The sequence below is a fragment of the Schizosaccharomyces osmophilus genome, chromosome 1 (assembly GCF_027921745.1).
Source record: "Schizosaccharomyces osmophilus chromosome 1, complete sequence".
Lineage (NCBI taxonomy): Eukaryota > Fungi > Ascomycota > Schizosaccharomycetes > Schizosaccharomycetales > Schizosaccharomycetaceae > Schizosaccharomyces > Schizosaccharomyces osmophilus.
The window spans coordinates 4,967,617-4,980,713 of record NC_079238.1 but is presented as its reverse complement, the minus strand read 5'-3'; the positions used below and the strand labels follow the sequence as shown (position 1 = coordinate 4,980,713).

The 13,097-nt window shown below is 37.2% G+C and overlaps 6 protein-coding genes across 6 annotated transcripts; 3 read left to right on the top strand and 3 right to left on the bottom strand.

The window, feature by feature from the left end:
* Positions 1 to 488: 488 nt before the first annotated feature.
* Positions 489 to 1,541, bottom strand: gor2 (glyoxylate reductase; the record flags this gene model as incomplete). The annotated part of the gene is made up of 1 exon (XM_056181052.1): positions 489 to 1,541. One exon carries the CDS (start codon positions 1,539 to 1,541, stop codon positions 489 to 491), a length of 1,053 nt encoding a protein of 350 aa, XP_056036373.1.
* A 1,055-nt stretch (positions 1,542 to 2,596) lies between these two features.
* SOMG_02259 (NADPH dehydrogenase, (Old yellow enzyme) involved in small alpha,beta-unsaturated carbonyl compound) lies at positions 2,597 to 3,823 on the bottom strand (the record flags this gene model as incomplete). The annotated part of the gene is made up of 1 exon (XM_056181051.1): positions 2,597 to 3,823. The coding sequence occupies one exon, from the start codon at positions 3,821 to 3,823 to the stop codon at positions 2,597 to 2,599; it is 1,227 nt and encodes a 408-aa protein (XP_056035724.1).
* A 1,100-nt stretch (positions 3,824 to 4,923) lies between these two features.
* On the top strand, positions 4,924 to 5,964 carry SOMG_02258 (DUF3074 family protein, implicated in vesicle trafficking or lipid metabolism; the record flags this gene model as incomplete). The annotated part of the gene is made up of 3 exons (XM_056181050.1): positions 4,924 to 5,181; positions 5,369 to 5,468; positions 5,594 to 5,964. 3 exons carry the CDS (start codon positions 4,924 to 4,926, stop codon positions 5,962 to 5,964), a joined length of 729 nt encoding a protein of 242 aa, XP_056035723.1.
* Positions 5,965 to 6,503: 539 nt separating this feature from the next.
* On the top strand, positions 6,504 to 8,425 carry dph6 (diphthamide synthetase Dph6; the record flags this gene model as incomplete). Its single annotated transcript, XM_056181049.1, has 3 exons — positions 6,504 to 6,621; positions 6,672 to 7,559; positions 7,608 to 8,425. The coding sequence occupies 3 exons, from the start codon at positions 6,504 to 6,506 to the stop codon at positions 8,423 to 8,425; spliced, it is 1,824 nt and encodes a 607-aa protein (XP_056035725.1).
* A 392-nt stretch (positions 8,426 to 8,817) lies between these two features.
* syj2 (inositol-polyphosphate 5-phosphatase) lies at positions 8,818 to 11,618 on the top strand (the record flags this gene model as incomplete). The annotated part of the gene is made up of 4 exons (XM_056181048.1): positions 8,818 to 11,021; positions 11,068 to 11,286; positions 11,360 to 11,411; positions 11,460 to 11,618. 4 exons carry the CDS (start codon positions 8,818 to 8,820, stop codon positions 11,616 to 11,618), a joined length of 2,634 nt encoding a protein of 877 aa, XP_056036007.1.
* Positions 11,619 to 12,154: 536 nt separating this feature from the next.
* spa1 (ornithine decarboxylase antizyme with +1 programmed ribosomal frameshift Spa1) lies at positions 12,155 to 12,931 on the bottom strand (the record flags this gene model as incomplete). Its single annotated transcript, XM_056181047.1, is given in 4 exon segments — positions 12,155 to 12,246; positions 12,303 to 12,388; positions 12,434 to 12,786; positions 12,806 to 12,931. The coding sequence occupies 4 exon segments, from the start codon at positions 12,929 to 12,931 to the stop codon at positions 12,155 to 12,157; spliced, it is 657 nt and encodes a 218-aa protein (XP_056035727.1).
* Between the last annotated feature and the right edge of the window lie 166 nt (positions 12,932 to 13,097).

Below are 13,097 nucleotides of genomic sequence, written 5' to 3'. Positions count from 1 at the left end.
ATATGAAAATATCAAGTATAGAGTTGAATTTTCAAAGCAAAAGAATGTATGTAAACTTGATTTTAAAAGTTAAACACTGATATAAGCTTTATGGGTTGTGTAAATAAAAAGAAGGTTGCAGAGTGGTTTGAATTAACCCTTTCAAGCTGAAGTCTGCAACAGGAATAATCATTTGAATGGGGCATGCATAATAGCTTCTCAAGATAACTAAGCAATTAAAATCCATAGTTTAAACTTCCTTTATTAACAAGCACATATTTTTTCAAAAGGAAAAGTTTCTCCTAGAGTCTCTCCTATGAAAATGTTGCTAGTGTGTGAAAATTATTCAATATTCCATCAGTTAATATAGTTTTAAAAGTAAAAAAAAACAATAAATACAATAGAGAAAACATTTGGATACAAATGCCTTATGATGGTTAAAACATGTAGGATCTCATAAGTTAGTCAATCATTACTTGCATATCAACAAGACCAATTCAAGAGTCCTTTCAAAGTTGGATGGCAGGAGTATTAACGGGGTTCAAGGGCCTTCCCGTTTTAAAGAATGTGTCAATGTTTTCCAAGATGGCTTCTTCAACCTTGACAGCAGTAGAAGTAGTAAAGCCTCCCCAATGAGGCTGAACAGTAACTTTGTCGCATGTCAACCAAAATGGATTAGGACTCGGCTCATTAACAAAAACGTCTAAACCAGCTCGACTTACTTTTCCAGACTGGATGGCTTCAATGAAAGCTTCTTCATCAATAATATTTCCACGAGCAGTATTAAGAATGTAAACACCATCTTTCATTTTTTGAAATTCATTTTTAGAAAGCAAGTTTTTCGTAGACAGCGTGAGAGGACAGTTAACACTAATAACATCGCTTGTAGTAAGTAATTCGTCAAAATTTACGTATTGAACATCTAACGATTCCTCTTCTTCTTTGGATAGACGTGTTCTGTTGTTATAAATGACCCTACCACCGAGAGAGATAATCTTTTGGGCAAACGATTTCCCAATGGCACCCATCCCGATAATGCCTACTATTTTACCTCTGGGATCTTCCATTAATGGCAAATTTCCGTGCCATTTACCAGAACGCATGGTTTGCTCTGCTTCTCGTGATCCACGCAGAACAGAAAGAAACAGCAAAAGATTCATGATGGCTGTGCCTTCTGTAGGAGCATTTTGGGCATTGGCAGCATAGGCACCATTGGCTGCCATCCATTCAATGTCTAAATCGTCATATCCAGCAGCTCCTGTAATGAACAAGCGACAGCTAGGCATTAGAGGACCGAGCATTTCCTTAGTAAAGGGGGATATAGGAGCATTCTTAAAAACCCAAAAACACGCATCATATGTATTTCTTTCTGCGGCTTTGTGGATTTTTTTGATCGTTTCCTCTCGACTATGCGGGTCCGGCACAATAAAGTCAAAGATATATTTTTCCTTTAATTTCTCGAGTAAATCTGTAGCAAATTGAGGGATATCAATAGATAAAACGCGTTTCTTTGTTGAGCGTTTCAACTCAACTTGGTCTTCTTGCTTAAATTCACTTTCCATTCTTTCGTTTTTGTTTTCAAATATTTCTTTACAAATATATATTCCTTTCCTTTGCTACTCGCCGAAGTCCTTAAAGCAAAGTTCGAAAAGGCTTTCCTTTGCTCAATGGGATCTGCTATAGTCAGAGTTTCAAGAATCAGAGTCTAACACATAAGAAAATCCTACACCAATTTGTAAAAGAACATATTGATAAAGAACGTTATTGTCATAACCCATTTACGATATTAATAACGTCGTGATATTATGGCAATAAGGATTCATCAAAGTAATGAATAAACAAAGAAACTGTTTAGACAAAGAGTTGAAAGAAGACAAAGAAAATAGTTTTAGACGAAAACTTTATTACAAATTATAAAAATGCAAATTGCCTGGCAAATGTTCAGATTGGAAGATTTGACTGATCTAGCTAAAATAAATTGTTCATACAATTTGCTTAGTGAATCAGATCCCTGGGAGCTATTGCTATTCAATCCAAGTAGTACCAAAGCATCCAATTTTAAATTTAATTTCCTTTTAAAACTGTAAATTAAATTTCCTCCGAATACTTACTCTCATAAAAAATGAGATCTCGTTTATGACCGTTATGATCATAAAACATAATAAGTCTAAGGTATACTTATAGAAGGACTTTCTCTCTCTGGTTTTATGAGGCTATAAGTTTGATTGAATGTTTTGTTTCTGTAAAGATTTAAAATGGTTGAAATGCTTATATTAGCATTTCATTCTTTTATTGCAATGATTTCAGTACCAATGTCAAAACAATCTTGAAACTAGAGTGGACTTTGAGATTCCTCAAATAGCTTTTAGGGAACAGCAAGTGACAAAATTGAAAAAAAATTGAACAATAATACGATAATTGAAGAGTAGAAAAATAAAATAAAATAAAATAGAATTGGCAAAAGCAAAGTACTATTCTTACCGAAAAGATTGAAGGATCTCTTGATAGGGAGTCTGGGGACATTCGTGGTTTCTTGTGGACGAAAAAATGGGAATTGGGGACAAGGCATATGCTAGTGAATGAAAATATACGGCTCAGTCGATAGATCTAAACAAGGTTAATTCTTGGATTCTTGCTTTTCCGAAGGATGTTTTTCATTTTCGACTTTTAATGCCTTGCTCAAAAATTCGTCACAAAATGGGTAATCGATATAGCCCTCCGGGCTCTTTTTGGTATAAAACCTGGCGCGATTCCATCGATTTAGGGGAATATTGTATTTGAGACGAAACGGCAAATCTGGATTGGCCAAAAAATATCTTCCAAAGACTGCCAAAACATTGTCTTGGGTTGTCAATTGCAAAGCGGAATTCTGATCATGTCCTCCGGCACTCAAGAGTGGTTGTTTCCATAGCTTTTGGTACTCGAGGGAATTTTGTTCTCGAAGAATATGCTGATGGCCTGTCCAATATGTTCGAGGTTCTATCACATGCAAATAAGCAAGCTTTTTGAAATTTTCTCGAAGTTTCTGGACCACATACACGTGCGCTTCCACATGATCCTTGGATTTCCAAATATCTGAGTATGGCGATATGCGGTAACCTACTCTTTCTTGTCCAATTGCTTTGACAACTGACCCAAGAAGTTCCAAACAAAATCGAACTCGGTTTTCTAATGTGCCTCTGTAGTTTGGATCGCACTTTTCACCAAAACCATTTAAGACAAATTTGTCGAGTAAAAATCCGTTAACTTGGTGAACTTCTATACCATCTGCACCGCATCCAAATACAGCCCGTTTGGCGGCCTCGGTGTACTCTGCGATATGCTCATCAATAGAAGACTTGTTCATATACTTATCCATATACAATTCTTCTCCACAGATGGAATAGACACTGCCCAAGGCTGCTGGTAGTCCTGTTGGATCCATGGGACATTCTCCATGGCTAATATTTTCCAGGTTTTCTTGATCAACGAGATACTCTGGCTTCAATTCTCCTGGAAGATTCCAAAATTGCATGAATACAAAGCATTTCTTTTCGTGAATGGCCTTAACAATCGGCCTCCATGCTTCAACATGCTTTTCATTATACAGGCAAGGGATATTCGTGAATCCACCTGACTTTGGACCAGAGAAAATAGACTCTGTAATAAGAAATGTTCCAGGTATAGCACTTCTTTGGCTGTAATATTCCTTTACCAAATCTGTCATTACCATTCCATCTTCATGACAGCGCAGCCGGGTAGCCGGAGCATGCACGATGCGATGTTGAAGTTCCATATTCCCGACCTTTATGGGGTCAAAAAGCAGGGAGTCGTGAATACTAGTATTTTCAACTTTAATTGTCATGATGATCCTTTGCCTTTTTAAAAAAAAAAGAGAATGAAGAGGAAGAGGAAGCCTGTTGGAAAGACAATGGCTTGTGAGAACCTTCGCTTCGTAAACTCGCTTAAAAAACAAAGTTTTAAGATTTACAATTGCGAATTTGAGTTTTAGTTAAGCGAAACTGGAAACAGGGTATAAACAAAAGATGTTTTGCTTGTCTTTTGGTATCATAGCTGTCGTTTTCGAGAAGGACGAGGATTTAAGAAAATAAATTAGAAAGGTTTGAGTCTATTGATAAGAGAGAATGCACAATTGGAAAAGCTGGAAATTCGCGAACCGTCTTCATTCGCTCAGTTGCTTTTGGGAATAGTCAGGATACGAAAAGGTCATCAGGAAAAGTATAAAGAGTGACTCAAATAACTTGACAGTGCAAATTACTATAAGGGAAAACAGTCAGAAAATAATGTTGATGGTGATACGATACGAAACCAGACTTCTTGGAAAATGGCTCTAGAGAATTCTGAATAGAAAAGCTAGAGAAATAAAGTAATAGCATGTCTTAAGTGTTAGCAGCTACAGACAGACACACAAGTCATTTGATCTTTGTAGACATGTTCAAGTGAAAGAGAAAAAACTGGCAACACTAGCAAGCTATGATAACTTTCCAATTGTATGTAACATGCATGATCTGGTGAACGAGAAACAAAGTATTTTTAGAATTGATCCTGACTGAAGAGTTTTCACAGAAATGAAGAATTGATATATCATTTTCATCCTTTTCCAAGTTTGAGCCCGATTCAACTAGCAGCTTGTCCCACATGTATGGCTAAATACATTAAAGTAATTCCACTGCGAACGGATTGGTTTTTTTTTTATTTTTTTATTCATTGAAAATTCAATGAATAAATGGCCCTAAAATTTCCTTGTAATCTCGAGTGTTTCACTGAAAAATTAGTATGGCCCTAGCTACAAGCATTACGGCCGTATAAACATCAATTCACTTCAAGCAAGATTAAATGATTCCACGAAGATTGCATACCAACAGTTTGAGAGAAGAGTTCCAGAAAACTTCCCAGTAGGATTGTGCGCTCGGGTACTCACCAACTACCAAGCACCACAATTGAATGCAAGAGGATTTTTTTGGGTCAGAAGTGATACAACCGCTGATATCTAACGACGTTTTAAAAGCTACCGATCCAAATTTTGAACGTTGGCGAGAAAAACTTATCCAAGACGCTTTAAGACTCGTTGAGGAAATTCCTCGGTGGAAGTCTCTTGGAAGCCACGACGGTGTTGCTTTATACGAAAAGGCTCCTCCTAATGGAGGTAATACCTGGTATGGGCGTGTATCGAGACATAAAAGATCCCTGAAAACTTTCAAGGTACGTTTGTATGGTCAAGCCATGAGGGTGAAAGCATTTGAATAGATAGTTCAGAACCATTGGGAATGTATGAATATATGAATATACTGCAATCAAATTTCAGATTGGTTTTTTGTATGCATGTTTTTTACTTCAAGTGTTACTCTGGCAGGCCATTCTCGGAACCACCAACTTACCAAATGTCTAGAAAGGTCTGTTGTACGAGCATATAAAAAAAGAAGAATGTTATGATCCTCTCGTTTTTTCGGCAAGCCAGTTGGAAACCATTATTGAGGATGAGATTGAAGGTATGATTGAATGAACTAGATAGTAGAAAGCAGGTGTTTCCATTTTAACATTATGCTTACTCTATTCTTCTACTGGCAGCTCTTATTTTAATCATCAATTTGAAAATGATACTAATTAGTTGTAGTCTGGATGTATAGGTTTAAAACACCTTGGTTCTGTAGGAATCGGATTTACAAGCAGCTTGTTATATCCGTTATGTTAGATCCCGATTCCTTTATCGTGTTACAAAGACCAGTACAATATATAAATCCAAATCCCGCCTTTATTTCTAATTCACAAGCGGTTCCGGGTTATTATGAATCGGTGGATTTTGTTTCCAAGAAGTATCGAGAGGATGGAAAAGACGATGGCGTCTTATGGATTTGTGCTGTACGAAATGATTACGGAAAGATGCTATCGAGTTGGTTTTTAGGTCCTACTTTCACAAAATTGCTTACCCGACAAGTCAAGTTGTTTAATGACTGGCTAAACAAAACCTATCCAAAGAAAGGTTAGAAGCCTGCCACTTTGGAAAATAAGGATAGCTGAAATTAACTAAGAACCCGAAATTACTCTTTAGTGCATAATGTAATGACCTTAGTTTGATGTCTGTTTGGTATCAAAGTTGTCTTTTTTAAATTTGGTTATAAACAAATGTCATTACAAAAATTCAAAGAGACTGTCTTGTTGTAACCAGTATTTAAGAGATTTGGGTTTCACAAATTTTCTGGATTTTTATCATTTTTTTATTTTTTTGGAACAGTTTGCTATCTATTGTTGTTTTTCTTTTCGCTACTAATACTCATTATGTTGAACAAGTCAATTAGTTATCCTTAATGATATGGTTCTTTATGATTCTAAAATAAAAACATTCCTCGTATTCTTACCAATTCTCTTTTGTTCTTTCATCGAGCAAAGTGGCTTTGTTTACACAATATATTGCGACGTTGAACAGACTACAGTATCCATTCCATAGAAGTGGAATTTGGAACTAACTAAGTACGAATAAAAGAATTAAAACAGAGACCGCTGGAAAAGCTAGTTCATGAATAATAATGAAAGTAGTAGGTTTGATTAGCGGCGGAAAAGATAGCTGCTACAATTTAATGCATTGTGTGTCCTTAGGACACGAGGTTATAGCTTTAGGAAATCTGTACCCTGCAGGAGGAAAAGGTAATTGCTCTGTTTGGTCCCCAGAATGAACTATATATTAATTCTTTTAGATGAGATTGATTCGTTTATGTATCAAAGCGTGGGTCACGATATTATTCCTTTGTATGCCGAGTGTTTAAATTTGCCTTTATACAGAGAAGAAATCCGAGGTAGCAGTATTGATCAGAGCCTAGACTATACTTATACTATCAATGATGAAACGGAAGACTTATATCGCTTGTTGAAGCGTGTGCTCGAATGTCATCCTGACTTGGAAGCCGTTTCTACAGGAGCCATTTTGTCTACTTATCAGAGAACTCGCGTAGAACATGTATGCAAACGTTTGGGTCTTATTAGTCTTTCGTACCTATGGCAAATGGAGCAAACGAAATTATTAGATGACATGATCCAATCTGGTCTACAAGCAGTTTTGATAAAGGTCGCCGCCATTGGATTAACCAGAAAAGATTTGAACAAAACTTTAGGAGAAATGCAGCAAAAGCTCATGTCTTTGAAAAGTAAATTTGATCTACACCCATGTGGTGAGGGCGGGGAATACGAGACATTAGTCTTGGACTGTCCATTATTCCAAAAGAAAATCGTGTTGACAGACACTCATATAGTGGAACATTCTTCTGGAGAAGTCTGTTATTTAAAAGCAATAGCTCATGTGGAGGAAAAGCCCGATTGGAAGCCTGTTTCATTAGGCACACCCTTGGTCCCCAAGGAAGCTCTCCTAGAAGACTATTTTCAATCTATCTACGAAAAAATTTTAAATGATTATGAAGAATATGATAACTACGAAGAGGAACCTGTCCAGCCTGTTCCTATTCCGATCCGAAAGCATATCTTCAAACAAAAGAAAGGCCCTTTTCTGGTCTTGGGAAATGTTATTCCAAAAAGTACGAAGTTTGACTCCTTTGAAGAAGAAGCAAATAGTCTCTTTCAAAACTTGGAAGGTATGTGCATCCGAAAAAAAGTAATTTACTAACACACATATAAACCAGGTCTTCTTGCTGAACATTCCTACACTACTAAAAATGTTTGCTTTATTTTCATTGCGGTATCATCTATGAGCCTGTTTTCAAGTTTAAATGGCGTTTATCAAACATACTTTAACTTCATCAATCCACCAAGTCGTTCTTGTATTGCCTCCCCCTTGAGCAATGGCCATCGTATTACTCTTACTTGTATTGCCGCAGATCCTGCCGGAAAACAAACCCTTCACATTCAAGGCCAAAGCTACTGGGCTCCTGCAAATATAGGTCCCTACTCACAATCCAATTCAATACATGGGGTCACGTTCATTTCAGGACAAATAGGATTAATTCCTTCCGTTATGGATTTGCAACCTCAAGATACGGTTTTAGAGGCGGTTTTATCACTTCAACACTCTGTGCGTGTCGCAACAGCAATGAAAGCGAGCCATTATGTTACCTGTTTGGCTTATATTAAAGACTCAAGGGATGCCTCTTTAATAAATAAAATTTGGACTGATTTTACAGAATTGAAAAACATTGATTGCCCTCTTTCAATTGCACTTGTGGAAGAATTACCTCGAAATGCTTCTGTCGAATGGCAAGTTTTATGCTGCAACGGATCAGAAGATGAACCTGCTCCCTTGAGTGCTATTATTACGAACAAAACTTTGATTGGGTCCGATGCCGCCTGGACAACAGCATTGCTTGACAGAAAAGCTTTGCAGTTGGAATCCTCGTTTGCTCACCACCAGAGTCCTGTTTTATACTCCCTCGTTTTGAATTCTCCGTCATCTTCTAAACTTTTGCAAATACGGTTTAGAAACCGTTTTCCTGAAAACTTTTAACTGCTTGGTTGTTGTAAACACTCTGCTTTCGATGACTACGTTTTCATGAACACTGTATAGTATTTTCGTTTCGGCTTATGGGATTTGTTTTTGCTTTCAGGGTAATGTTCTATTTTATTCCTTCATTTTTCAAATTAATTATCAAAAATATATTTTTGCGTATGATACATATATGCTTTCTTTAATTCATGAAACATAAATTTTACAGAACCGGCTAGAACAAGCAAACAATGCACGAAAGAAAAATTTATACTATTTTTTCTGTATTAAAATTACTGGAAATTTATAATGATTCTCAACTTAGGGTTCCACTCTTGTAGACTAACCTGTTGGCGTAATTTACCACCTTACTAAACGCAGGAATCAGGAAAACTGCTTTTTCGATTCCTGCGATGTTTAGCTATATAAGAAAACATGAAAGATCTTTAGCTTTTGTTACTAATGGTTGGGTAGCTATACTGCAAAAACCACTCAATGGTTCTTCAGAAGCGTTGATTACTTTGAGTATTATTTCTCATAGAGAGTTTGAAGAATTGTCAGGCTTTGAACCTTTAAATGGAGGAAGACCAGTTATTGGTATATTAGGAGCCTTCTATCACTCTTTTGGGAACGGTAATGGAAGCGTTTTCGTATGTATTGTTCGATCAGCGAAGCTAGCGCTCCAAATGGGAACGAAAGAGCCAACTTTTCAGATACAGTCTGTTGAATTCGTTTCTTTAGATCAAGATACTTGGGACGATGGCAAGTTTGGTCGTGATTCCGACGGAATACAGCAATTATACTCTTCGTTAATTCAAAACGATTCCAATCCAACGTTGGGGGACAAAAATTTCATAAGCTCTTCGAAGGTAACTGAGTATCATCCGTTAACCAATTTAGGTGAGTTGCTCACGGATGGCACTTTCTATGCATCCACTGACATTTGCTGTTTTACCAAATTAGATCCAAACACGCCGACTTCGTCTTGGGAGATTTATTGCTGGAATCAATTCATGATTCGAGAATTCGCTACGCATTTTGACGAAACCCACATAAATGAAAGACTTCCCTCATTATTGCTACGTTGCTTTCGTGGCTATGTTGAATCCTACGATAATAGCATTTTCGCAATGGCCATCATTTCGAAACTCAGTAGTTACGGCTCCAAACAAACGTATCCTCCGTCTGGTTTAGATGATGACGCTTTCTGTTCGCTATTTGTGGAAACTGAGTTTGTCGTCCAAGCGAATAAGAAACTTGCTAGCTTTTTACAGATCCGCGGGACTGTCCCTTGTTTTTGGGAACAAGAGTATTCGTCTTGGTATGGCCCTAACGTGTCGTTCACGACTTCTGAGAAAGCAAGCCAAGGTCCTTTTAATCGTCACTTCGTTAAGCTGCAAAGAGCTTACAAAAAAATTTATGTTTTGGATCTTTTAGATGATGGCAAGGTTGAGGGTCCATTAAAAGAAGCTTTTAAGCATCATTTGATACTGCTTCCTTTCCCTGTTGTTACAAAGCAATTTCATTATTCATTGGATACAAGCAAGTCAAATTTTGAAGCTAGTTTTATAAGATTTGTGCAAGATACACTCAAGGATATGTCTTTTCACATTCAAAACTTCGATTCAGATACTCCTTCCTGCGTTCAAAATGGTGTAATTCGCACAAATGATATTGATTGCCTTGGACGAACGAACCTAGCTCAGTGGAAGATTTCGGAAACAATCCTGAAGGATTTGTTCAGCTCTGTAAACACCGAGCTTTCCGATGGAATCCGTGAATTGCATGGCCATCTTTGGTCCAACAATGGGGATGTAATTGCCAAGTTGGTGACTGGAGTTGGATCCATTGGTTCAAGTATTTCTCGAAGAGGGTATTCTTCATTCTCTGGATCCTTAAGCGATTTGACGAAGACATTTGGCCGAATGTATTTTGGAAGGTTTCCGGATGAGGAGACTCAAAATACTATACTATACCTTCTTGGCGCCTTTGTAGGGCAAAAGTCTGTTTTAATAGCTGACTCAGTGTCTTCTTACGTTCAAGGGGTTTTATATCAGCGCCATGATGAATATGTTACCCACAATGAATGCTCAATCTACACCACAACATTTAATACAAACGGCAAAATCCCTTCCACGGAAGAATTTGAAAAGTGGCTTTTACCGTATGGTGAACAAACACCAGCATTTGATTTATATGTTCTAGGTATTCAAGAACTCGTTAACTTAACTATCGGCCATCTTGTGAATACAAGCTCACAAAAAATGAAGCTATGGGAAGAAAAAATTTTGCAAACGCTGAATTCCAATTCTCATAATAAATATGTTTTGATTAGCTCTGCTCAGTTGACGGGTGTTTTCCTTACAGTTATTGTCCGGGAAGACCGGCTGAATGCCATCTCGAAAGTTTCGAAAGCTACCCGTAAAACCGGTTTTGGAGGATTCACAGCAAATAAAGGAGCAGTAGCGATCGAGTTAAACTTTTTTGATACCGACATTTGCTTTGTATCTTCCCATTTCGCACCGAAGACTAACAATATTAACGAGCGAAATATGGAATACGCATCAATTGCAGATGGACTGGTATTTTCGTCTGGCATGAAGATCTATGATCACAGGTACCTTTTTTGTTATTTAAATTAAAGCAACTAATGAGGAATTTAGCAATATTATTTGGCTGGGTGATTTTAATTATCGCATTGATGCGGACAATGACGAAGTTCGAAAACTGATCGAAGTTGGTGATTTGAGTAAGCTGTATTCGTATGATCAGCTACGGAAAGAAATGAATGAAAATCGCGTTTTTATGAATCTCATTGAAAGTCAGCTTACTTTTCAACCGACCTACAAATTTGACTACAACACAAATGACTATGATACATCGTAAGTTTCACGAATATAGAAGATATAGAAGAAGGAAGACCAATAAAAGAGATGATAAACTAATTCTTCAAAGGGAAAAACAACGTGTTCCGTCCTGGACTGATAGAATATTGTCGTCAAAGAATGTAAGTGATTGTGAATTGGGGAGGAAAGCAAACTGACACATTATCTAGATTACTAGGACAACATACACGTCGGTTGATGTTCGTTGTTCAGACCATCGTCCTGCTTTATCAACTTTCATACTGCACACTGTGAGAACCAACAAAGACAAAGAAGGTGAAATCATGAAAGAAGCTAGGAATGCTTACTTTATGAGTAAGGCTTCATGATATCTCAGTTATGACTTTTTTTATCTAAATTTTGTATTTTTTTAATGAGTAATAATTATTTATAATTTTGGAAATGAGACCAGCAAGAAAAATGACATAACTCATTGAACAAGGTGAAAGCAACCTTTAAGAATAGAAAGAAAACAGTAATATAGATACCAGTAATTAACAAATGATATTAACCGACATGTAAACAATATTGAATTTAAAAACAAAATTTAAAAAGAGCGGTAACGTATTAGGACGGTATACATAACAATTAGTAACGAAATTCACCTTTGTAGAAAATAAAGACATTGAAAACAATAAGGCACAACATATATATATCTTTGGCGAAATGTGTCCTTGGATGGGCTTTATCGAAAAGGAAAAAAAAATGAAAATTAGGACAACACATTCGGTACCATAAACTACACGGATTGAAATAATATAAGAGGGGAGAAAGCAGGCAATCTACTGTTTTCGAGTTTATACGGTTTAAATTTGAACATAATTGACGTCCACATGCAGCCAAAAATATTCAAGTCATAAAAATACTAAAGTTCCATTCCAAAAAGCACATGATCAACGCAATCCAAATGAGGAATGGGTTCAAAACCTACCCAATGTAGACTTTTGACAAGATACGCTAAAGATAATTAGTATTTATGAAGATCAGGAATGCAAGAAAGGAAGAAAACGTACATAATGCAGACAGATTTTTATCCACGAAAAGAATTAGTTTTGTGCATCGTAATCGCTCAGCTGCCAAATCAATAATAGCAACAAATCTAAACACATGTTAGTAGCTCGTTTCAACATTTTCTCCGCTTTACCCTTCTTTTAAGTGAACATCCTCCCAGGTTTCCGGTATCAGATACAGCGTTCTTGAGTTATCGTCTTCTGTATGAATAATTCCATGCCAGTAATTCGTTGGTTCAGCGATACCAATTCGCTCATCACAGGCCGCAAGCCATGAATTTCTGACACGACCCTCCCCTTCATTTGCCGTCTGTTCCTTCCATTTGCCGGATGGGCTGGGCAAACACGTTCGAAAACTGTCACTAATCCAACGCGGAACATGGCGACGCCTCTGACGCTTGTGAGCTATCCGAGGTCTTGAGCGTTCAAGCACCTCAGGAGCACCATTCTGCCCCTCCAGCTGGGGTCGTGCCGTACATGTAAAGATCTTTCTTCGTAGCGCATACAGCTAGTGTTGTACGCCGGCGAGCCAATCCATCATCTTTGGCTTCTGATGAAAATCTCGAATTCAAAACTTCGCTGTCTATATCATCCACATTGGACAATTGGTACATGGGATTTCTAAACGCCATTCTCTATCCTTTTTAAAAGATTCGACGTATGAACTGTCAAACTAAGTAAAGTAGAAAAGTATTATCAAATAATCCTTCGAGTCGCTGGCTGTGGTTAAAATCCTGAACTTGTCTGTAGTAATAAATTAACGAAGGTGCGCAAACTATTCCTAAATGGAATACAGTA